The sequence below is a fragment of the Prosopis cineraria genome, unplaced genomic scaffold, assembly GCF_029017545.1.
Source record: "Prosopis cineraria cultivar Desert tree isolate PC_DT_omini unplaced genomic scaffold, ASM2901754v1 PC1, whole genome shotgun sequence".
In the NCBI taxonomy this organism is placed as follows: Eukaryota; Viridiplantae; Streptophyta; class Magnoliopsida; order Fabales; family Fabaceae; genus Prosopis; species Prosopis cineraria.
Genome location: NW_026555332.1, coordinates 50,335,793 through 50,353,923, shown reverse-complemented (window position 1 = coordinate 50,353,923; position 18,131 = coordinate 50,335,793). Strand labels below are relative to the sequence as shown.

Sequence of the window (18,131 nt, the reverse complement as noted above, 5' to 3'; positions counted from 1 at the left end):
TTGCATACATAAAAATCTTCAGACACTTAATTAGAGCTTCAAAAGGAAAGAAATGAAATATTACAACATAATCTAGTAGACTAATTGAATGTTCAGTTAAAACAAAATTCTAATAAATATTTAAGAAATCGTAATTTACATCGATATCGATTAAAGATCTTAACATATTTTTGAAAGTTGTAGTAGTAAAATGCTGAGAGGAGTTCTCCCCACCAAGTCCAAGCGCCATGGCAAAGCATATAATGTTCCCATGAAAGACGAATCATTACCCCAACACAACTCACGTAACAAAGTTTCGTATTCGAAAATGGGTTAATGTCCATTGAATTGAAACTTAAAACGGCAAAACCAAAAATAAACATGGTGTTCCTGAACACAAAAGGAAACATACATGACCAGAAATATGTATGTTACTAGTTCCTATCACCGGATTCTTAAAATCCAATGAATCCTGGCAGGTTCAAGCTTCGACTCTTTCTTCCTCCAGGATTAGTGCCTTACCAGCAGTTTTAGCCAACAGATCTGTGTACTCTTGGAATGGAGATTTGGTGAAGCGAGTCTCCCTCCAGAACTCAGGCGTTAGGAACCCGTAGGTTTTCAGCAAACAGTCAAAAGTGGCCTGCAAAAAAAGAAAAAGAAAAAAAAAGACCGTTACGGACATAGCTAACAAATAACTTGTAACCTATGATGAAGCGCTTAGTAAAAGAATAGCTTCCAAAATCTTTTTGATTCCGTATCAATATCATAGGTTATATAAGAAATATTCCTGAATTCTATCTACATTTTTTTGGCACCCCAATTTATAGAAGTCACAAGCATAGGTACAGATAAAACTGACAGCCGAAGCAAAAGATCTGAAACACCAACTTTGCAATGCCCCTCGACCAAATCATTTCAACGTCCCCAAACATGTGTACAGATAGCATTCAGAGTGCGTTCTAATCACCAAAAAATTTGCAACATTGCTTGGACATCTACTGCGTCATTAACTTTCTCAAGCAGAGACCAAACCTAGGTTGCATAGATATAGGTACAAGTATCCAATACAATACAGCCATACGGCAAATTTCTAAAATTTTAGGATACCAGTATGGAGATATTTACAATACATATTTTAACATTTTATAATATAGGTATACGTATTTTAATTTTTAAACAAAAATTTTTAAAGAATATAAGGATGTTTATAGCAATGAACCAAAATATTAAGTGTTTTTATCAAATTTTTAAGTGATATAATAAAAAATTATTGGAAAAAAAATTATATTACAAATATTAAAATATGGGATATGCATGTAGAAGTATCTTGCAAATATAATATCGGATCTGGATACGTCTGTGCTTCATAGGACCAAACTGAAAATAAGAACATGGCAATTTAATATAGCATTCAGTTAACCCACTACTCTGCCTTGAGACTGAAAGTGAAACCAAAGATCAAGGGACTCAAACACATCTCAATTCAACATGGCCAAACATGAACGGGGCAATGAAGTTTAACAAATCATTGCAAAGATAACAATTTCGCGCACAAATATACATATCGTCTCTTCAGCAGCTCAGGGCAGACTAAGATGACGCCGGATTCATGGGATGCAAATAGCATGCCATAAATGGCTATGACATGCCGATTGAAATAATACGTCAGATAAGCACATGAGACAGATTTACCAATATCAATTCGAAAATTAAATAAAAAATGGATCGAAAACAAGTCATTGAATATATCAAATATTATTCGGAACAAACCTTGACAAAATTTCCAAGAGTCTTAGTCGACCCTCTTGAAGAAGTGAAGACATCCTCGATCCCTGCGAATTGCAATACCTTCTTCGGCACCCTAGCAGCAACAATTCCAGCACCACGAGGTGCGGGCACCATCCGCACAGTGACTGAACCACACTTACCAGTAACCTTGCACGGGACAGTGTGGGGCTTCCCGATCTTGTTACCCCAGTAACCTCTTCTCACAGGAATTACGGAGAGCTTGGCGAGTATAATAGCACCACGAATGGCCGTGGCAACCTCCTTGCTACACTTAACGCCGAGGCCCACGTGTCCGTTTCCGTCACCAACGACAACAAATGCCTTGAACCGAGTTCTCTGCCCAGCCCTGGTCTGTTTCTGTACGGGCATAATCTTCATGACTTCATCTTTGAGGCTGGGACCAACCAAGGTATCAACAATTTGGTGCTCCTTGATCGGGAGAGAATGAAGATAGATTTGTTCAAGACTGCGGATCTTTCCCTCCTTGACGAGACGGCCAAGCTTTGTCACCGGAACCCATTTCTCCTCCTCTTCACGGCGACCACCAGCTCGGCGTCGTCCACCACGGCCACGATCGCCGCGACCACGGCCGCCGAAGCCACGTCCAAAACCACCACGATCTCCGCCACGCTCAGCCATAATTGTCAGCAGCAACAAAAGCAACCCTGTATTGCGAGAGGAAACTCACCGCCGCCAAAGGAGAGTGAAAGGACTGAAATGAATGGGGCCTTTCTTATAAGAGAAGCGGCGAAGTAAGCCTCGACGAGACAGCCTAGGGTTTTTGGGAAGATCGCGGGCACGTTTGTTTTCAAGGATACAGTAAACCGGTATAAAGGCAACATCTAGAGGTTCAATTTGTACTCGTCCCGATTGGCCTGATATCGTCTCGATCATATCGGGACGGGTCTTATCTCGGCCTGAAAATAATCAAAATGAGACTTTATGGGACGGGACAGAAAAGAGGTTCGGGATGGGATGGGACACGGGATTATCATCGGATGTCCCGTCCCGTCTCGAATATTATATATATTTTTTTATTTTAAATATATTAATTATATTAATATAATTTATACTTATGTTAATTATATCAATTATAATTTTAATACTTACAATTTTTATTTAAAACTAAAGTGTTTTTATATTGATAATTTTAATGGCATGGAGTAAACATGGCGATATCTTTTTTTATAATATATTAATTATATTAATATAATTTATTCTTATATCTATCTATTTAATAGCTTTTATTTATAACATATTTCTTGCTTATTTTTAGAAGAGTAATTAGCTTAGTACATGTTCACTAGAGTAGAAAAACAATTATTTGATGTTGTATTTGACTTGCCTGTTGTTGCTAATCTTATAGCATAAAGATCACTTATATTTTTTATTATAATATGTAGTTGTGATTAATATAATTCAATAATTAATTTTAAATTATTGTTATTTATTTATTTGTGTTATTTTGATTTTAAACTTAATAAATTATATAATTTAAAATTTTAATGAATATTATTATTCAGATCTTTTTTCGATATTATTTCATTTATCGGGACGGCGGGACGTCCTGATCTTGTCCCGGTCCCGTCTCGACTCTTAACGGGACGGGACGGGACGACTTTCGAAACGGGACGGGACACGGGACCAAAATTCAATCCCAATTTTTTTTTGGACGGGACACGGGACGGGGGTGTCTCGGTCCCGTCCCATCCCGTGAACACCCCTAGCAACATCTTTGTCACCCTTCGTTTTTGGACTTATAATTTTGATGGGCTGCGTTTTTTGACTTATAATTTTGATGGGCTGTTTGCTCCTAATGTTACACAGAAGTCAAATCTCATTGTAAATGTTTAATGTTTATAAAGTAATAATGCAAGCTATTAGTTCGTGAGAATGTCTAATTGAAGTAATGATATTCATATTATGACGTTAATGTAATAATAAAAATGATTGAGTGATATCATTTTTAGTAGAATATTTAGTATACAGAAATTTACATTGTAAATGGAAAGCAGATATTAAAAGAAACTTGCATGATATACTATAATTCAATAATTCATCAAGCGCTCTCGAATCGAAAAGGCATATTATGTTCTGAATAAAAAATATCAAGTATGGTGTAGTTAAATATTGAGAAAAGGCTTAACATAATTTAAAATTAAGTTTTGGGGCCAAAATCAAGCTTTTTTTTTTTTTAGGGCGAAATATGAGCCCAGCAAGTAGAGACTGATGTAGGACGAATGGTCCAGTAAAGGGATATCATTCCATTTAAAAAGGGCATGAGATCCAAAAGCGAGGTTCTGGGCCCAGTAAATTTGAGGAAAATATGGGCCAGACCACCAGTGCTGCAAAATAAAGACAAAAGAAAGAATCCCATTTAAAACTTGAAGGTAGTGTTTAGTTAAAAGGAAGGAAAGGGACTCCTCTCTTCTTATTTGGTAAGGTAAAATTTCTCCTTTTCTCCTCTTTCCTTGCTTGACAAGGTAAATTTTTTTCTCTCCTTTTTTCCAAACCAAACACTATCGAAGTGTTCCAACTGAAGTAAGAAAGGCTCTTGGTCAAAAGTCAAAACATGCAACGGATTGCCAAACGCATACGTTGTACTAGATCTATTAGACAAGTGACACTTTCCTGAAAAAGAACAGTTGTTTTTGGGATTTTACTATTAATTTTTTCTGATTTATAGGACAAAGCATGTGAGATTAACATCCAAATGCATATAAATCAACACTTGGACTTCTTAACAATGCCAGTTTTGAATGTTTTTTATATGAGCTGTACTATGTTGTTACATTCACAGATACCTTTGCAGCAGAAACATATTGGTCCATGCTCTTGAAGAGTCGTTGTGAAGTGTGTCCTCAGTGAGAGGTCATCAAGTGTTCTGTACCTGTCCGAGTTCCTACAAGTTGACAACGTGCCAGCCAAATCTAGACGCAGAGCTCTTAGCTCTCAAATTTCTGGCCGATACGGATCATATGCTGTGGGAAACGGTGTAGTAGCCAGGAAGTGAAAAAATTCTTACTGCAAATTTGTATTTAATGACTAGTAAAAAATAAGTGTGTAAAGGGATTTTTCATTTGCAAACACACAATCACATTTTATTTAAAATAAAAATTTACAAAGAATATAATATTTTTAATAAATCTGTTAACCAACAATTTAAATGTTATTTAAATGGTTCAGTTTAATATTAATTTTTTAAATTAACTATCTAGATATTTTTTGGACAGTTTGAATTTAATTTTGGCTTATGTTTAAAATTTTTAACTTGTAATTTTTCTAAAAAAATCATTTTTTAAAAATTGCTAGAAATATTATCTTTATTTTTAATATTGTATTTATCAAAATAAAAAATTATAATAATTATAAAATTTTTAATATTAATTATAAATTATTTAAAGTATATCTGAATAGTTAATTTTATAAAAAAATAAAAAATTAATTTTAAACTGAATAAAAAATTATAAACCCAAGCTTCATACTCTTATTTCTCATCAGTTGTTAGATAAAAATTTACGGTGGGAATTTTCTTTTTTACAGCCATTGTACCGTTTTCCACCGCACATGATCCGTATCCAATTTCTGGCAGGCACGTACCAATCATAATAGCATGAAGCAGAGCGCAAGAGCCGTGAAAGATTCTCGGAAAGCTTCGAAGCAGCGAAACAAAACAAAATCACGGGTATTAGGAAAATATTATATCTGATTTATCTAAAGACAGCGTGGAATTAAAAAAAATAAAAAAGTTCGCAAATGGCCTGATGCTTTAGGCGGTCAGAGACATGACATGAACATGTGACATGTGAGAGAGGACAAATTGAGACGAGAAATAAACTATTTTTAATTGTGAGGTCGCAGTGCAGCCCAAGACCCTCCACTGACAAGCTAAGAGTACCGTTTCTACTTTATGTAGTTATTAATAATAATAATGAGTTAATGGGTGCTCAGAAGCTTTTTGCCTTCATCTATATTTTTGGGACCTCAAAAGCCTCACCTGCTAGGGGAAAAAAACAAACAAAAATACATGTGAAATAAAACACCAAAGAGATCCTAAGCAACAACAAAAAGCAAACGAACGAAATTTATATTGCCACATCCACTTGATAGCATTGAATAATGATAGCCAGCTAGTTCATTTTCACGCCCTTTCTGTTCAAGTTCACAGCTTTTATTCTTCACTCTCATCTCCTTTCTCCCTTCTAAACTCGTATAAGAGATCGTCCGTATTGTTCGTCCATGGAAGCAAGGCTGGAGAGCTCAATGCAGCCATTAATGGTGCCTCCGCCGAGGGGGGAAGAGGCGAATCGTTATTCTCACAGATCAATAGAGACGCTTGTAGTGGTTCTGGCAGTGATCACCATAGTGGGTGTGCTTGCAGGAATAGTGGCTCGTCTCTGCGGTGGAAGGCACTTTGGAGGGGATGGAGAGAACGATATTGAAGGTTGGGTTGAGAAGAGGTGCAGAAGCTGCATCGACGGAGGCCTGCCCCCGCCGCCAGCGGCGGAAGAACCTAAGCCAGTACCAGCAGGAGGAGATGAAAAGAAGTGAAGACTATATAAGAAGCAGAATCCTAACAGAGACTTGTAAGTTAGTAAGCATAAAGCTTGATAAAAAATTGTCAGTAAGGGTGAATATTTAATGTGTTATATATATAGTGGGGTAAGAGAGAGTTTATACAGCTTTTAACCACAGTGCAGCCCTGTGTTAGTTTTAGAACCCAAATCATTCATGTTTGAGTCTGACAGACCCGACGACTTACTGTTCCTGGAGTTTCACCAGTTTCATTCTGTTTCATGTTGCCTCTTCTGATAGTTATGTTTGGAATGGAGAAACTGTTTTTTCTTCTTCTTGTATTAAAAAGCGAGCGTTTATTTCCTGGTAACTAAGCAAGCCTCTCCATCCTCAAAAAGATTGCATGTCAACAAATACAAATCACCGTGATGTTCCAGGTAATAGAATACAGACTAGAAACCAGAGAGTTCCACTTTTTCATGAACTTAAGGGGAAGAAAAAATTGAATGACTTAATGTTAACAGTGAGACATATGGATGGATAATATACATGATATTTATTGTGCATATGCGAGTTTTAATTTATTAAACTACATATAGAATTTTAAATAATTGAAATTCGATGAGTAATATCTTGAGAAAATCACGTTGGGCCCTACGCATAACTTCTGGGGTAAAATCTGAAATGAATGTATGCTCCATAATGATGTTGTCCACATGGGAGCACTAATAAGAAACATTTTAATTTAACCGTTCAAAGAAGGGGGGGAAAGCACCAACGCGCAACAAGGCGTTCGTCATGGACAAAAAGAAACATGCTTTAGTGAGCGTTCGAATCTTACCGTTGCAATTGCTAATACTCACTTTAGGAATAGGAACTCATCAAATTTATATACTTAATTTTATATATTCATTACATTTATTTTTAATTAAATCAAATTATGTGAATTTTATATAGATTATTTATTTTATAATAAATTCTTATTATTAATTTTATTAACATATTAATACGCACTTGTCGAGATTTAATTAAATATAAATATATTAAGTATGCAAAGTTAAGTTTATAACTCTTACCTTTATGAAAAATAAGTACTCCCTATAAATAGAACACTTTTAAAAAATAATTTTTAATTTAAAATATAAGATATTTTGTAATGAATAAATTACTTTTTTTCAGGTTTATCCTTTTTTAATTAACATAAAAGCATTTAATCTAGTTGTTTCATTATTTAAAATTAAAAATAAAAATAAAATTAGATAACATGTTTTATTATATAAAAAATTAATTTTTTAATTTGCATGAAATAAATTAAAAATATTTTATAATAAAAATTGAAAGAAGTAATTAATAAGGATCCTCTTTTGTTAAGCCGAGTTTACTCGATTTGGACGTTGGCCCACAAAAAAGTCAACTTGGACTACTCATTTGGTAGTATACGGCATACGAATCAATAGCAACAAATAATATGGGCCCTCTTAATGCCCATGGTTAAATTATGCCCAGTTTTGTGGTTGTTGCTTCCTTATTTCCCATTGTCATCTTACAGAGTTACAGTAAACAGCAATACTTATTTAAGAACAACTTTCTAGTACGTTTATAGTCAAATTATTTAATTAATGATAAATAGGAAATTATATATTTAAGAACAACTTTCTTGTACGTTTATAGTCAAATTATTTAATCAATGATAAATAGGAAATTATCTTTTAACAATCACATGACAAAAATACAATCCAAACATATGTGACTGTCATAAATAAACATTACTTGATTAAATTTTGTTAGAAATTTTCTTGACGCAAATAGATCCCTTTGAATAATTGTAGCATGTGTGATTAGGGTGGATACCCAAAAATAAAACTTCAAGATAGAAACTAGATTTAGGAACATAAACTCAAGATTAAGATAAACATCATATAGAGAAGAAAAGAGGTTTGCAAATTTGGAATAGGTTTCAATATCACTCCAGGACACTACTCTCTCTCTCTCTTTTCAAATAAAACATGACACGATAAGCAATGCAAGGCAACAAAACAGCTAATTTACATACATAATCTGATTCTTCTGGGTCCATCACCTCTCTATAAAAAAAAATGGAGGTTGATCAAAAATACAAAAACTTCCCATACCATTTAAAGTATGCTTAGCAAGATTATGAGCACAAGAATTGGCCTCTCTATGCATAAAATTCAAATAAATAGAATTAGAAGTATTTAGGCAATTCTCGGCATGCTCAATGGTCCCTGAAAGGGTGTTGGCTCACATCAGCTCTCGTGTTTAGGTTGATGGCCTCGACACAATTTATGAAAATATTACTCTTTGAACTCCTAAATTGCAACAAAGGTCAAAACCCTATATAATGCCAATAACTTCAGTAATAGCCCCTAATCCAATTAGCTCGACAATCTCTAATCACACTTCCATACCTGAAAATATCATCCTTATAGGATCCATCAATATCTATGCGATACTCATTATCCATAGGTTGAAACCAAAAATATTGATTTTTCTGTGGGTTATTAAATAGAGATATTGAGGAATTAAGAATGTTAATATCAGCCTGTACCCTGTGTAGAGTTGCCACACCTGACCTGATGTCCTCGCCATTGTCATCACTCATCAGAGAAGAGCTTCCTACACCTGTAGCACCACCGCGTATCCCAACAAACATAATCAAACAGGATATCATAGGGTACTTGTTTGGTGAACTCCTTGCCTGCTTCATGATTCAAGTTCCACATGAGCCATTTCTCACCATTCAAACTTTTGAATTTGTTCCAGGACTCTGATATGACTAGACTCGCCACCTCTCTTCCACCTGCAGATAGTTTATCAATAGATGCATAACATCCTCTCTCTCTCTCTCTCTCTCTCTCTCTCTCTGTGGACATCCCAAAGGGCATACTATTTCAAGATGAATCTTAAAGGGCATAACATCCTCTCTCTGCAGACGGTCCTGGACACTATTTCAAGAGGAATCATTTTTTAGGCCTCAATCTTTCATGATGAGCATACTTCTGAGTGTATTTGGTAGAAACTAAAGAAAATAGAAGGAGGTGGGGGGGGGGGAGTGCACAGTGAAGAATATTAAACATCAACATCATACATCTTCATTCTCGAGCTCAGACTCCTCCGATTATCATTTCCACATGACATAGATGAGAACCCACAGGCTATTGCTCTTACATGTCTTTTGACTGTTTAGCCCACATTTAATACTTAACTGTATTTCAAATATGATTGTTTCTAATAAAAGGACATATATGAGCAATAAAAAAAACTTCATGAGATTCAATTGATTGATCCCTCATTCCCTTTTGTCTGTAGCATCCTTGACTTAATCAGCAATGGGGCAACCTAATCTGACAAATTCAATTGAGATGTTAGTTTGTGTAAAAGCAAAAATTAACCATCAACATGTAAATTATGGTAAAGAAAATGCATTAGTACTTAGTAGTTAGTGTTGTTTAATTGCTTGGTGTATTTCAGGTCTTTATCATCCAATAATAAAAAACAGATCACAGCCATTGAAGCAAAATACTTTCCAGAAATTCCCTCCCTCGTCTTGCTTGGTGTATTTCAGGTCTTTTTTTTTTTTTTTAAATCTCGCTTTTATGTATTTTTTTCTACTTTATTTTTTCCATGTCCATCCAAACATAGTAGAACCCTAGGCAGTCGGAACTCTGTTTTGCACTCTATAAAGGCCAACTCCTTTTATATTGATATCTTAATACAGTAAAGCATCGGTCTTAATAGTTAATACTGCCGAGCGTGAAGTGGGTGCGATTTTTCACATTAATTTCTGCTTTTTCAAACACTGCATGGTGTCATGAGATGATCAGAACTGGCAATAGTATAGTAACATGCCAAGAATCGTAGACCTAAGTTGGCAAATTTCACTAGCTAAACTAACCTTAAGTCATGCCAAGCAACAATTAATTTCATATATTAAATCAAGTTCGATGATAAGTTAACAGGAAGAAGTTCAACTCTGAATTTTAAGGGCATCCTTTAACCACAGAAAGCAAGACAATGCAACTTAACAGTAATCAGCTTGCTGTTGTATGAGCCTGAAATGAATCACAATCCAAAAGTCAATGACATCCGCTATGTCCTTTGCTCCGTCGTGGAACTAAAGATTATGAAGAAACATGCAGATTGAATCGTTACCCTAGAAAACAAAATGATGAAGCCAAGCCAGTAAGTTCTTCAGCTTTCTCTAGTTTCGCATTGACAGTCAGATGGTACCCAGCTATGACATCCTATGATTTATTGATTTGACAACAACTAGACATGATGGATTCTGCAACGGGAGCTAGATAAAAATCATCAAACTAAAATTCGAGATTTGCATTTCTTCACCCTGCTAACCCACGACAACCAGATTTGGAATCACAAACAATCGGATCCGATTCTGGAAAACAAATAAACAGATCTAGGGTTTGTACAGAAGGGGAAAATGATCAACAGCAAACAACAAATCAAACTGGGAACCGCATACATAATTTCTTACCATAATCAACGGGGACAAGTCAAGAGACGCAAGATCCCTCTTGCCGACAGTTACCATTTCCATTTTACGTATGGAGAATCACAACCCTGACAAAAGAGGCGCACAACTGATCCTTCTTCTCCTCAAGAATAGAGATAAACAAATCTTACACAGATCAAGTGAACATGGTATCCGTATTTCTTATGGCCAGACATGTTTTCTATAAAAGGCTGGCGCAGTCTCGTCTGCGTGCGAAAATATCTCCGAATTGTTTTCCTTTTAAGACATGGGCCGCCGTGCAATCTCGTCCTTTTGAACAAAAATCAGTTCCCAGTTGTTTTTGTTAGGATTGCGATCCTCCATAAATAAAATATAAATGTGATGATTCAAATCAAAAGGAAGAAAAGAAAAGAGGAAGATTGCCGGCTCCGGCCGGCTCGACCAGTTATACCTTTTAGTTGGAGAGAGATAGATAAAATGATAAAATTTATACGCTACCTTATTTACATAGAATTATAATAAATTATTATTTATAAATCATGAACAATATAATTTATTTTTTAATTTTTATTTATAGATAATGAAATTAAAAAACATCTGTTTTGTTATTTTTAAAATCTGTCACATGCGACTTGAAAAAAAAAAATTAACAATTTAAAATTTTTTTCCCTAACACATTACACGAGCTTCCTTTAAAATCATATATTGGAAGACATGCAATGCAAGTTGAGTTTTATAAAGATGTTCTCTTACAAAGTTTACCTAAGGAAAGATGTGGGCGTGTATATATACATATATATGTATAATATTTCATTTGAGGAATATTTGTGTCGGTGAAATAAACAAGTCAGTTAAACTTATTTTCAAACTTCGATTGAGTTTTTTTACCCATTTTTATCAGTCAACCTTTTTTGTAACGGTATATTTGGTGAACCTTTGGGTAAGGAAGTTGTTATTAATGTTTGCAAGAAACGAATTAAACACTCAAGGCTCACAATCTCTGTCTTCTTGTTCTTTTTTTTGGCAGCTCGATGTAGAAAAGTATGGCCAAGTGTAAAATATTAATTTTGCAGATTTCGAAAGGTGCTTATTAAGCCATATACATTTTTTTGGGTTAACAATAACAACTGGGTTGAGCTTTTTTTTTTTTTCTTTTAAAGGATTGTGAGATAATTTTTTTGAACCGAAAAAAAGCTATATTAACTTGAAAAATAGGGAGTGCCGAATATCATTTTCGAGTTTGTAACCTAAAATTGTAAAAACATGTCGTATCCATAACGCAGTTAAGTTGGGAAAAAAAATGACCGATATGACAAAACTAATGTATTAACAAAAAGATATCCAAAAATTAAAAATGCTTTCCAAAATTACTTTCATCTCCATTCAAGTAAAACTAAAGTACCGCTGAACAATCTCTCTTCACATAAACGCCTCAGAGAGACTTCCGGTATGTGATCTTCGACCAGAAATCTCATCAGTTAAAATCGCCTACAACGACGTCATGGAAGGTTCCCTATGTGGAAGATATATATTGAAAGGTGTTAATTAAAGAGAATTTGATGAAATGTTGAATCATTTACAATATTTGCTTTTAATGCATCCATACAAAATATACACAATAACAAGATAGATTCATGGTCCAGTGTGTTGTATTGTGGCAGTCCTTATCTCTGTGTGTTACCGTGATGGGTTGACTACGCTAATATATGAAATGTTGCAGACCAATACATATAATATGTACATACGAAGAATTAAATAATTGGCTTTGAAACTCTCAACTGACTACTATTAAATTTGAATATAATTTTTAAGAATTATTATTAAACACTACTCCCTCTGATTTACTTTATTAGTCACTTTTTAGAAGGGTAAAATGATCCACTTTATACTCCCTTTATCCTTATATATAAGATATTTTTGATCGAATTTTATATATTAATAAAGGTTTGTTATTTAGTTGAACTCACGTAAAAATATATTAATTTTTTAGTTGTATTCCTAATAATATCATAATTAATATCGTGATAATGGCAGAGAAAATATACAATTAATAATCTATTTTATTTTTCAAGTATAAAAATAAAATTATTTAATTACTCAAAAATCTCATTGTTACCCCTTATATTTAGGGACAACAAAAGCTTTTAAGAAATATCTTATATATAAGAATGGAAGGAGTAAGTCTTTGGATTGACAATAATGTTTTATTTTAAATAAAATGTTTAAACTACTCTTAAAAAGTAAGAAAGAAAGAAATAAAAAAATAATATTATATAGTTTATTTATTTTTTGAGGGTTATATTTGTAATTTTATTAAATTTTATTTTTTATACTTTTGTTATATTGATATTGATAAAGTTGGTAGAAATAACTTATAAATAAAATTGAAAGGAATATGTATGTACATCCATACGTACCTGTTGTAGAAAGTAATATTCCCTATGAACAGCGTCTATGTACATTAATACACCAAACCAATATCAATAATCCATCACACAGGCACACACTACTACTGTATACGGGGATCCAGTTTTGCACTCGTTCTATGGGCAACGTGGGGAGACGGATCCAACGTAGGACAAGAGAGCACTTTCACATGAAGCTTTAGGAATCTGTCCTCCTTCTTGTTGGAGGTCTATGTTTTGCAGCACAACCCCCTCACATGGAAAGCTTTGGCTGCAGTTCAAGCTCACTGCAACTTCAGAAGCACTCGTTCCTTTTATGTTCTCGTACAACACATTCTTGATCTTAACCGCAGAGCTCTGCACATGTGCAAACCACAAGCCAAACCAGATCAGATAGTAGTGTGTGTGTGAATATATATGAAGAGGTTGAGAATATCTCTTATGAATTGATTAATTACCTTTTGTTCGCATGGAGTCTTCTGGTCACAGTAGTTCTGGTCTATTATTATGGGGTTAGTCACATTTTCCATCATAATATTTTGAAACTTGATCTTGCTTGCACTTCCTACCCCTCCCTATGAACCAAACAAATCAAATTACATGTAAATGACCAGAATAAAATTATATTCACATATGTTAATATCAAGAGATTATTAATGCAGAAAAGTTAAAGGTAATTACTTACTTGCCACGTCTTAATTCTAACACCATTTGTTGTTCCATAAAGCTTAGCTCCATTCACTGTTATTCCCGACACAAGTTCCTCGGTTCCGGTCTCCCCTAAGTTTCCAATGCTGTTTCATTGTTAAACAAAGGAATTATATTATTGACAATTTAAAGTAGGTTAATATTAATTAATATGGCATCTTCAATTGAAATTTTTTAATTAAAATAGATATTTACCGGCAATTATTTGCATTTACCTGATACCATGGCCGGGTCCGCAGGTTATACCAGTGGCCAGTAAGTTCTGGGTTCCACTTTCTATTGACAGACAATCATCTCCTACAAACGCCTCGAAACACAACAACGATTAAGTTAAAGATAAAGGATTAGATTTCAGATCGAGTGTAATAATTTAATTACTTTATTCAGCATATATATACCTGTGGCTATAAGAGAGTTTAAGATTTTGATATTTTTGGTGTTGGTGATGTGAATTCCATCAGTGTTGGGGCTATCCTCTGGTGCATTCACTGTAACACTAGAAATCTTCACGTCCGTGGATTCTTGAATTTTCACATGGATTTGTTGTGCGTTTTTAATCATCAGGTTCTCTACTATCAGATCCTCACACTTATAGAAAGTCACAGCCTGCAAACCCAACCATTAATCCTAGTTAAAACATGTAACAAGACACTTCCAAGCACCAAAACGAACTCTTTGAGTTCACCATTTTGTAATATCTGTGTAATAAAGTTTATGCTTGCGTAGTAGCGTACCGTTGGAGCGCTCTGGCAAGGCTGTAAAATTATAAAGAAACGGCAAATGGAAATATATTTAGTATATGTCTGAAGAAAAATATGCGTGCTAGAGAACTGGAAAGCGATAGATGAAATGAACATTATAGGGTTCTTAAATATATATGTACGTACGAGACTTGGGTTGGTTTTGCAGGAGTTTTGCCACCATGTGTCTCCATTTCCATTGACGGTTCCACCTCCTTGGACTGTTAGTTTCTGAAGACTCTCGAACATAAGCCAGTGCTGGTGGTCTTGAGTGTAGTCCGATGAGTTCTCTGATGCTTCAAGTGTCCCAGAAATCTGAAAAGTTCAAATGACAAGCAAGGATGGTTTCTTGTTTATGGCAAGCATCGCTTGAATTGGAAAACAGATTCACTATAAGTATAATCTAGTCCCTGCTGCATGTAACTAACCTGGATAGCAATGCTAGAATCGCAGGGACCTGAGAATCTGACAGGCTTGAGAAGATAATTATAATCGGAAGGCACCACAAGAATTACGTCTCCTCCAGAAGAACATGCAACTTGCCAAGCCTTGTTGAATGCCTGAAATAAAAATAGACACACACGTCCCATTAGAGAACCAAAAAAAAAAAAAGGTCATTTACTGGATCACCAAAGTCGCACGTTGTTATTTTGGAAAAAGGAAAGCTTTGAATTCATGTAATATATAATGTTGGCACTTTAGAAGGTGATAAGTTACCTCTGTGTCATCGCTTTTACCATCCCCTTTAGCTCCAAAGTCATTGACATTGAACTTGGAAATTGATGAAAGAGACGTGACACCCAAATTAACAAACCTTTTTAACCTCAAAACTTGTGTTCTTTGCTGGATCAAGTTGTTGAATGTCCCACCATCAATGATGTTGTTTAGCGGGTCCTCTTGAGAGGTACCATGACAAGGGACAAGAGGAATAACAATGGTGACGATGATGCAGAACATTAAGAATGAAAGATTATGTTTTTGGAGGGCCATAGTCTTAGATAATGTTGTAGGGGTAACTAATAGAGGATAGGAAGATTAGTAGAATGGAAGTTTGAGGAGAATGTAAAGTGCGGATAATGAGTATTTATGGCGAAGATTAGGGGTAAATGGAAGAAGTTAATTGTTTTAGCGTTCATCTGAATGCAACTGGCATTACGGTATGGGAGGGTATGAGAGGTTGAGACGAAAGGGTTTCTCAGGCCACACCAATGACTTTTGTTCCATACCAAATCGGCTTGTAACGTCCACGAATCTGTCACTTATTTGCACCTATATCTACATATTTGTTCTATATATATAAAACTTGAAACAATACTCATATTAATTAAATATACGTTCAGTTAGCCAAATTTAGCATAGAAATACACGATGAGTATATGTGTGCGTGTGTGATATCCCTTGGAGGAAATTAAATCCCTTTTCTTTAACCGGCCACTTGATATTCTTGATTGAGATTTTGCATATTTGTCTGCTATGATCGAATTATCTTGAATTGTGAGTGAAAGTCATTGCGTATCATTAGTTTATTTAACATCTAAGGACTACACTTATTGATCTATTTCAATCTTCAATTAATCCCTCATTATTTGAAGGAAACTGATATATTACTGTTTAATTTCTCGTGATGTTAAGCTGCCCGACTTGTCCAATTTTTTGCACTTGGCTTCATTTTACCACCACTTGTTTTGAATGCATTTGCATTTATCAAGCGGTTTCCAACGTGATCAGTTAAAATATCTAATTAGCATGCAAAGTATATTTACTTTGTGGATCTTGATATCGATTCTCTACGTGCAGCACCCTATTACAGAGACATTTATCACTCCTTGAGTGGCTCATAACTAACGTTCAAGTTCAACCATATCCATATACCTGGTGGGTAGCGTATGTAAATCAGGGTTTCATTCATGCATTTCCATGATTAATAGAAAATTAGTAAAACTCAAGTTTGGCGAACTGACAATGGAGTGCAAGACATTCCAGTTTGACCCTTGGGAACAAAGCATTAATAACTCTTTGTGGCCTAAAAATTTTCCAAATCTTTCCATACCATATTAACGGCCACGGTGAAATCAATGTTGAACACGCCTTCGAATTAATTTCATTGCAAAATCCGTACTTATATCCATTAAATGGATGGGATTAGAAAAGGAGGACGATACCGAATAATCAGTTAAGAACAAATCTATAGATATGACTATCACCTGCATACATGGGCAAGAAGGATTCCCATCCACGTGGTAAGAACCCAGAGAAGCCACGTGGCATCATTGGGCACAAAATGGAGGTTTAATTTTGGGTAGATTTGGATGAAGATGCGACATCTGGTAATCAAGTTTTTGAAATGCTCTCGAGGTATGGAGGGGAGCATCATGGTCTTGAAACATGGCATGACCAACTTATCGTCATTAATTTGGAAACTTAGATTAACTAAAGGCAAAGAATGGTTAAAGTTGATCTCCATAGATAGAGTTTGAATGAGACATTGATCAAATTGAGAGCTAGCTTGCTTGTCCCATCATAACGTGATCTTCTTGTATTTTACTCCAATCTGAAACCTACGGTCTCTGTAAGAAACCTACTGTACATTTACACGTGCTGCAGATAGCTAGGAAGGCATATATCATGTTTATCCGAAACCAAAAAGTAGGCTGCGTGACCTACAAAAAAGATCGAGAAAAATTCTAATCACACATTAGGTTCGAGATTACGTGCCAATTGATTGCTCTGCGAGAAGCTAAAAGGCGAGAATCTAAGATAGCGAAGAAACTTACCTCGGCAAGATTGACACATCTTAAATTAAAAGCCGCACGCTCAATTCGCTCTCTGTGATTAAAAGGCGTTGAAGAGCGTTAAATATTGTTTAATTAATTATCGAGCCCTTTCTTTTTTTTGGGGTTGGGTATGAACCGAACCAATTGAATTTTGAAAGAGCTAGAAAGAATGCAGACAATAGAAAGGCAAATTGAATGAACTACCCTCACTTTAACTGGGGTCAATACGTTACATGATTAACGGATTAAGGTTGTTGTGTCTAATTCCATAAAGCCACACCCTTTATGTTTGATCACTCGTGATAAAGCTGTTTTTTTATGTTATTTCGATGCACGATATGTTATGATTGATTAAAAAAATGCTGCTCGCGTATAAATGCCGGTGCGTGCTGTTTTTAATTTCCAAAGCATATCTGGCATTGATGCTGTATTTTTATTCTGTGAATATAATATAAAAAATGACAAATTATAAATTCAAGCATTTTAATTTCTAATTTTTTAAAAAATAAAGGGAGAAACATAAGAATTATAAAAAAAATGAAATTTACAAGAGTATAAAACTAAACCACTGCATTGGACTTGATTGCATTTGAGTACGGACTCAAAAATAAAAATAGTAATAAAAAAGTGTGTTTGATTTGAGGGGAAAGGAGAAAAAGGGAGGGGAGGGAAAGGGAGGAAAGGGAATTTAATGGAGGAGAGATAGAGGTAGGTGAGGGGAGGGTTT

General features: G+C 34.9%; 3 protein-coding genes and 1 long non-coding RNA gene across 5 annotated transcripts; 1 reads left to right on the top strand and 3 right to left on the bottom strand.

Moving 5' to 3' along the window:
• Nucleotides 1–280: 280 nt before the first annotated feature.
• LOC129305312 (40S ribosomal protein S2-4-like) lies at nt 281–2,561 on the bottom strand. Its single transcript, XM_054945354.1, has 2 exons — nt 1,750–2,561; nt 281–619 (listed from the first exon to the last, which is right to left on the bottom strand). The coding sequence occupies exons 1-2, from the start codon at nt 2,404–2,406 to the stop codon at nt 461–463; spliced, it is 816 nt and encodes a 271-aa protein (XP_054801329.1). The 5' UTR covers nt 2,407–2,561; the 3' UTR covers nt 281–460.
• Nucleotides 2,562–5,875: 3,314 nt separating this feature from the next.
• Nucleotides 5,876–6,652, top strand: LOC129306686 (uncharacterized). The gene has a single exon (XM_054947429.1). It carries the CDS (start codon nt 6,007–6,009, stop codon nt 6,316–6,318), a length of 312 nt encoding a protein of 103 aa, XP_054803404.1. The 5' UTR covers nt 5,876–6,006; the 3' UTR covers nt 6,319–6,652.
• A 1,652-nt stretch (nt 6,653–8,304) lies between these two features.
• On the bottom strand, nt 8,305–11,227 carry LOC129292158 (uncharacterized). 2 transcript variants are annotated; one of them, XR_008588873.1, is made up of 4 exons: nt 10,799–11,227; nt 10,456–10,699; nt 10,330–10,355; nt 8,305–9,647 (listed from the first exon to the last, which is right to left on the bottom strand). It is a non-coding gene; the product is annotated as an uncharacterized LOC129292158 (long non-coding RNA). The 2 variants fall into 2 exon arrangements; XR_008588871.1 differs by having other exon boundaries at nt 10,330–10,699.
• A 916-nt stretch (nt 11,228–12,143) lies between these two features.
• On the bottom strand, nt 12,144–15,620 carry LOC129302223 (polygalacturonase-like). Its single transcript, XM_054940937.1, has 10 exons — nt 15,348–15,620; nt 15,059–15,190; nt 14,778–14,945; nt 14,625–14,645; nt 14,289–14,496; nt 14,106–14,187; nt 13,868–13,976; nt 13,641–13,757; nt 13,195–13,539; nt 12,144–12,290 (listed from the first exon to the last, which is right to left on the bottom strand). Exons 1-9 carry the CDS (start codon nt 15,618–15,620, stop codon nt 13,321–13,323), a joined length of 1,329 nt encoding a protein of 442 aa, XP_054796912.1. The 3' UTR covers nt 12,144–12,290; nt 13,195–13,320.
• Nucleotides 15,621–18,131: the final 2,511 nt, after the last annotated feature.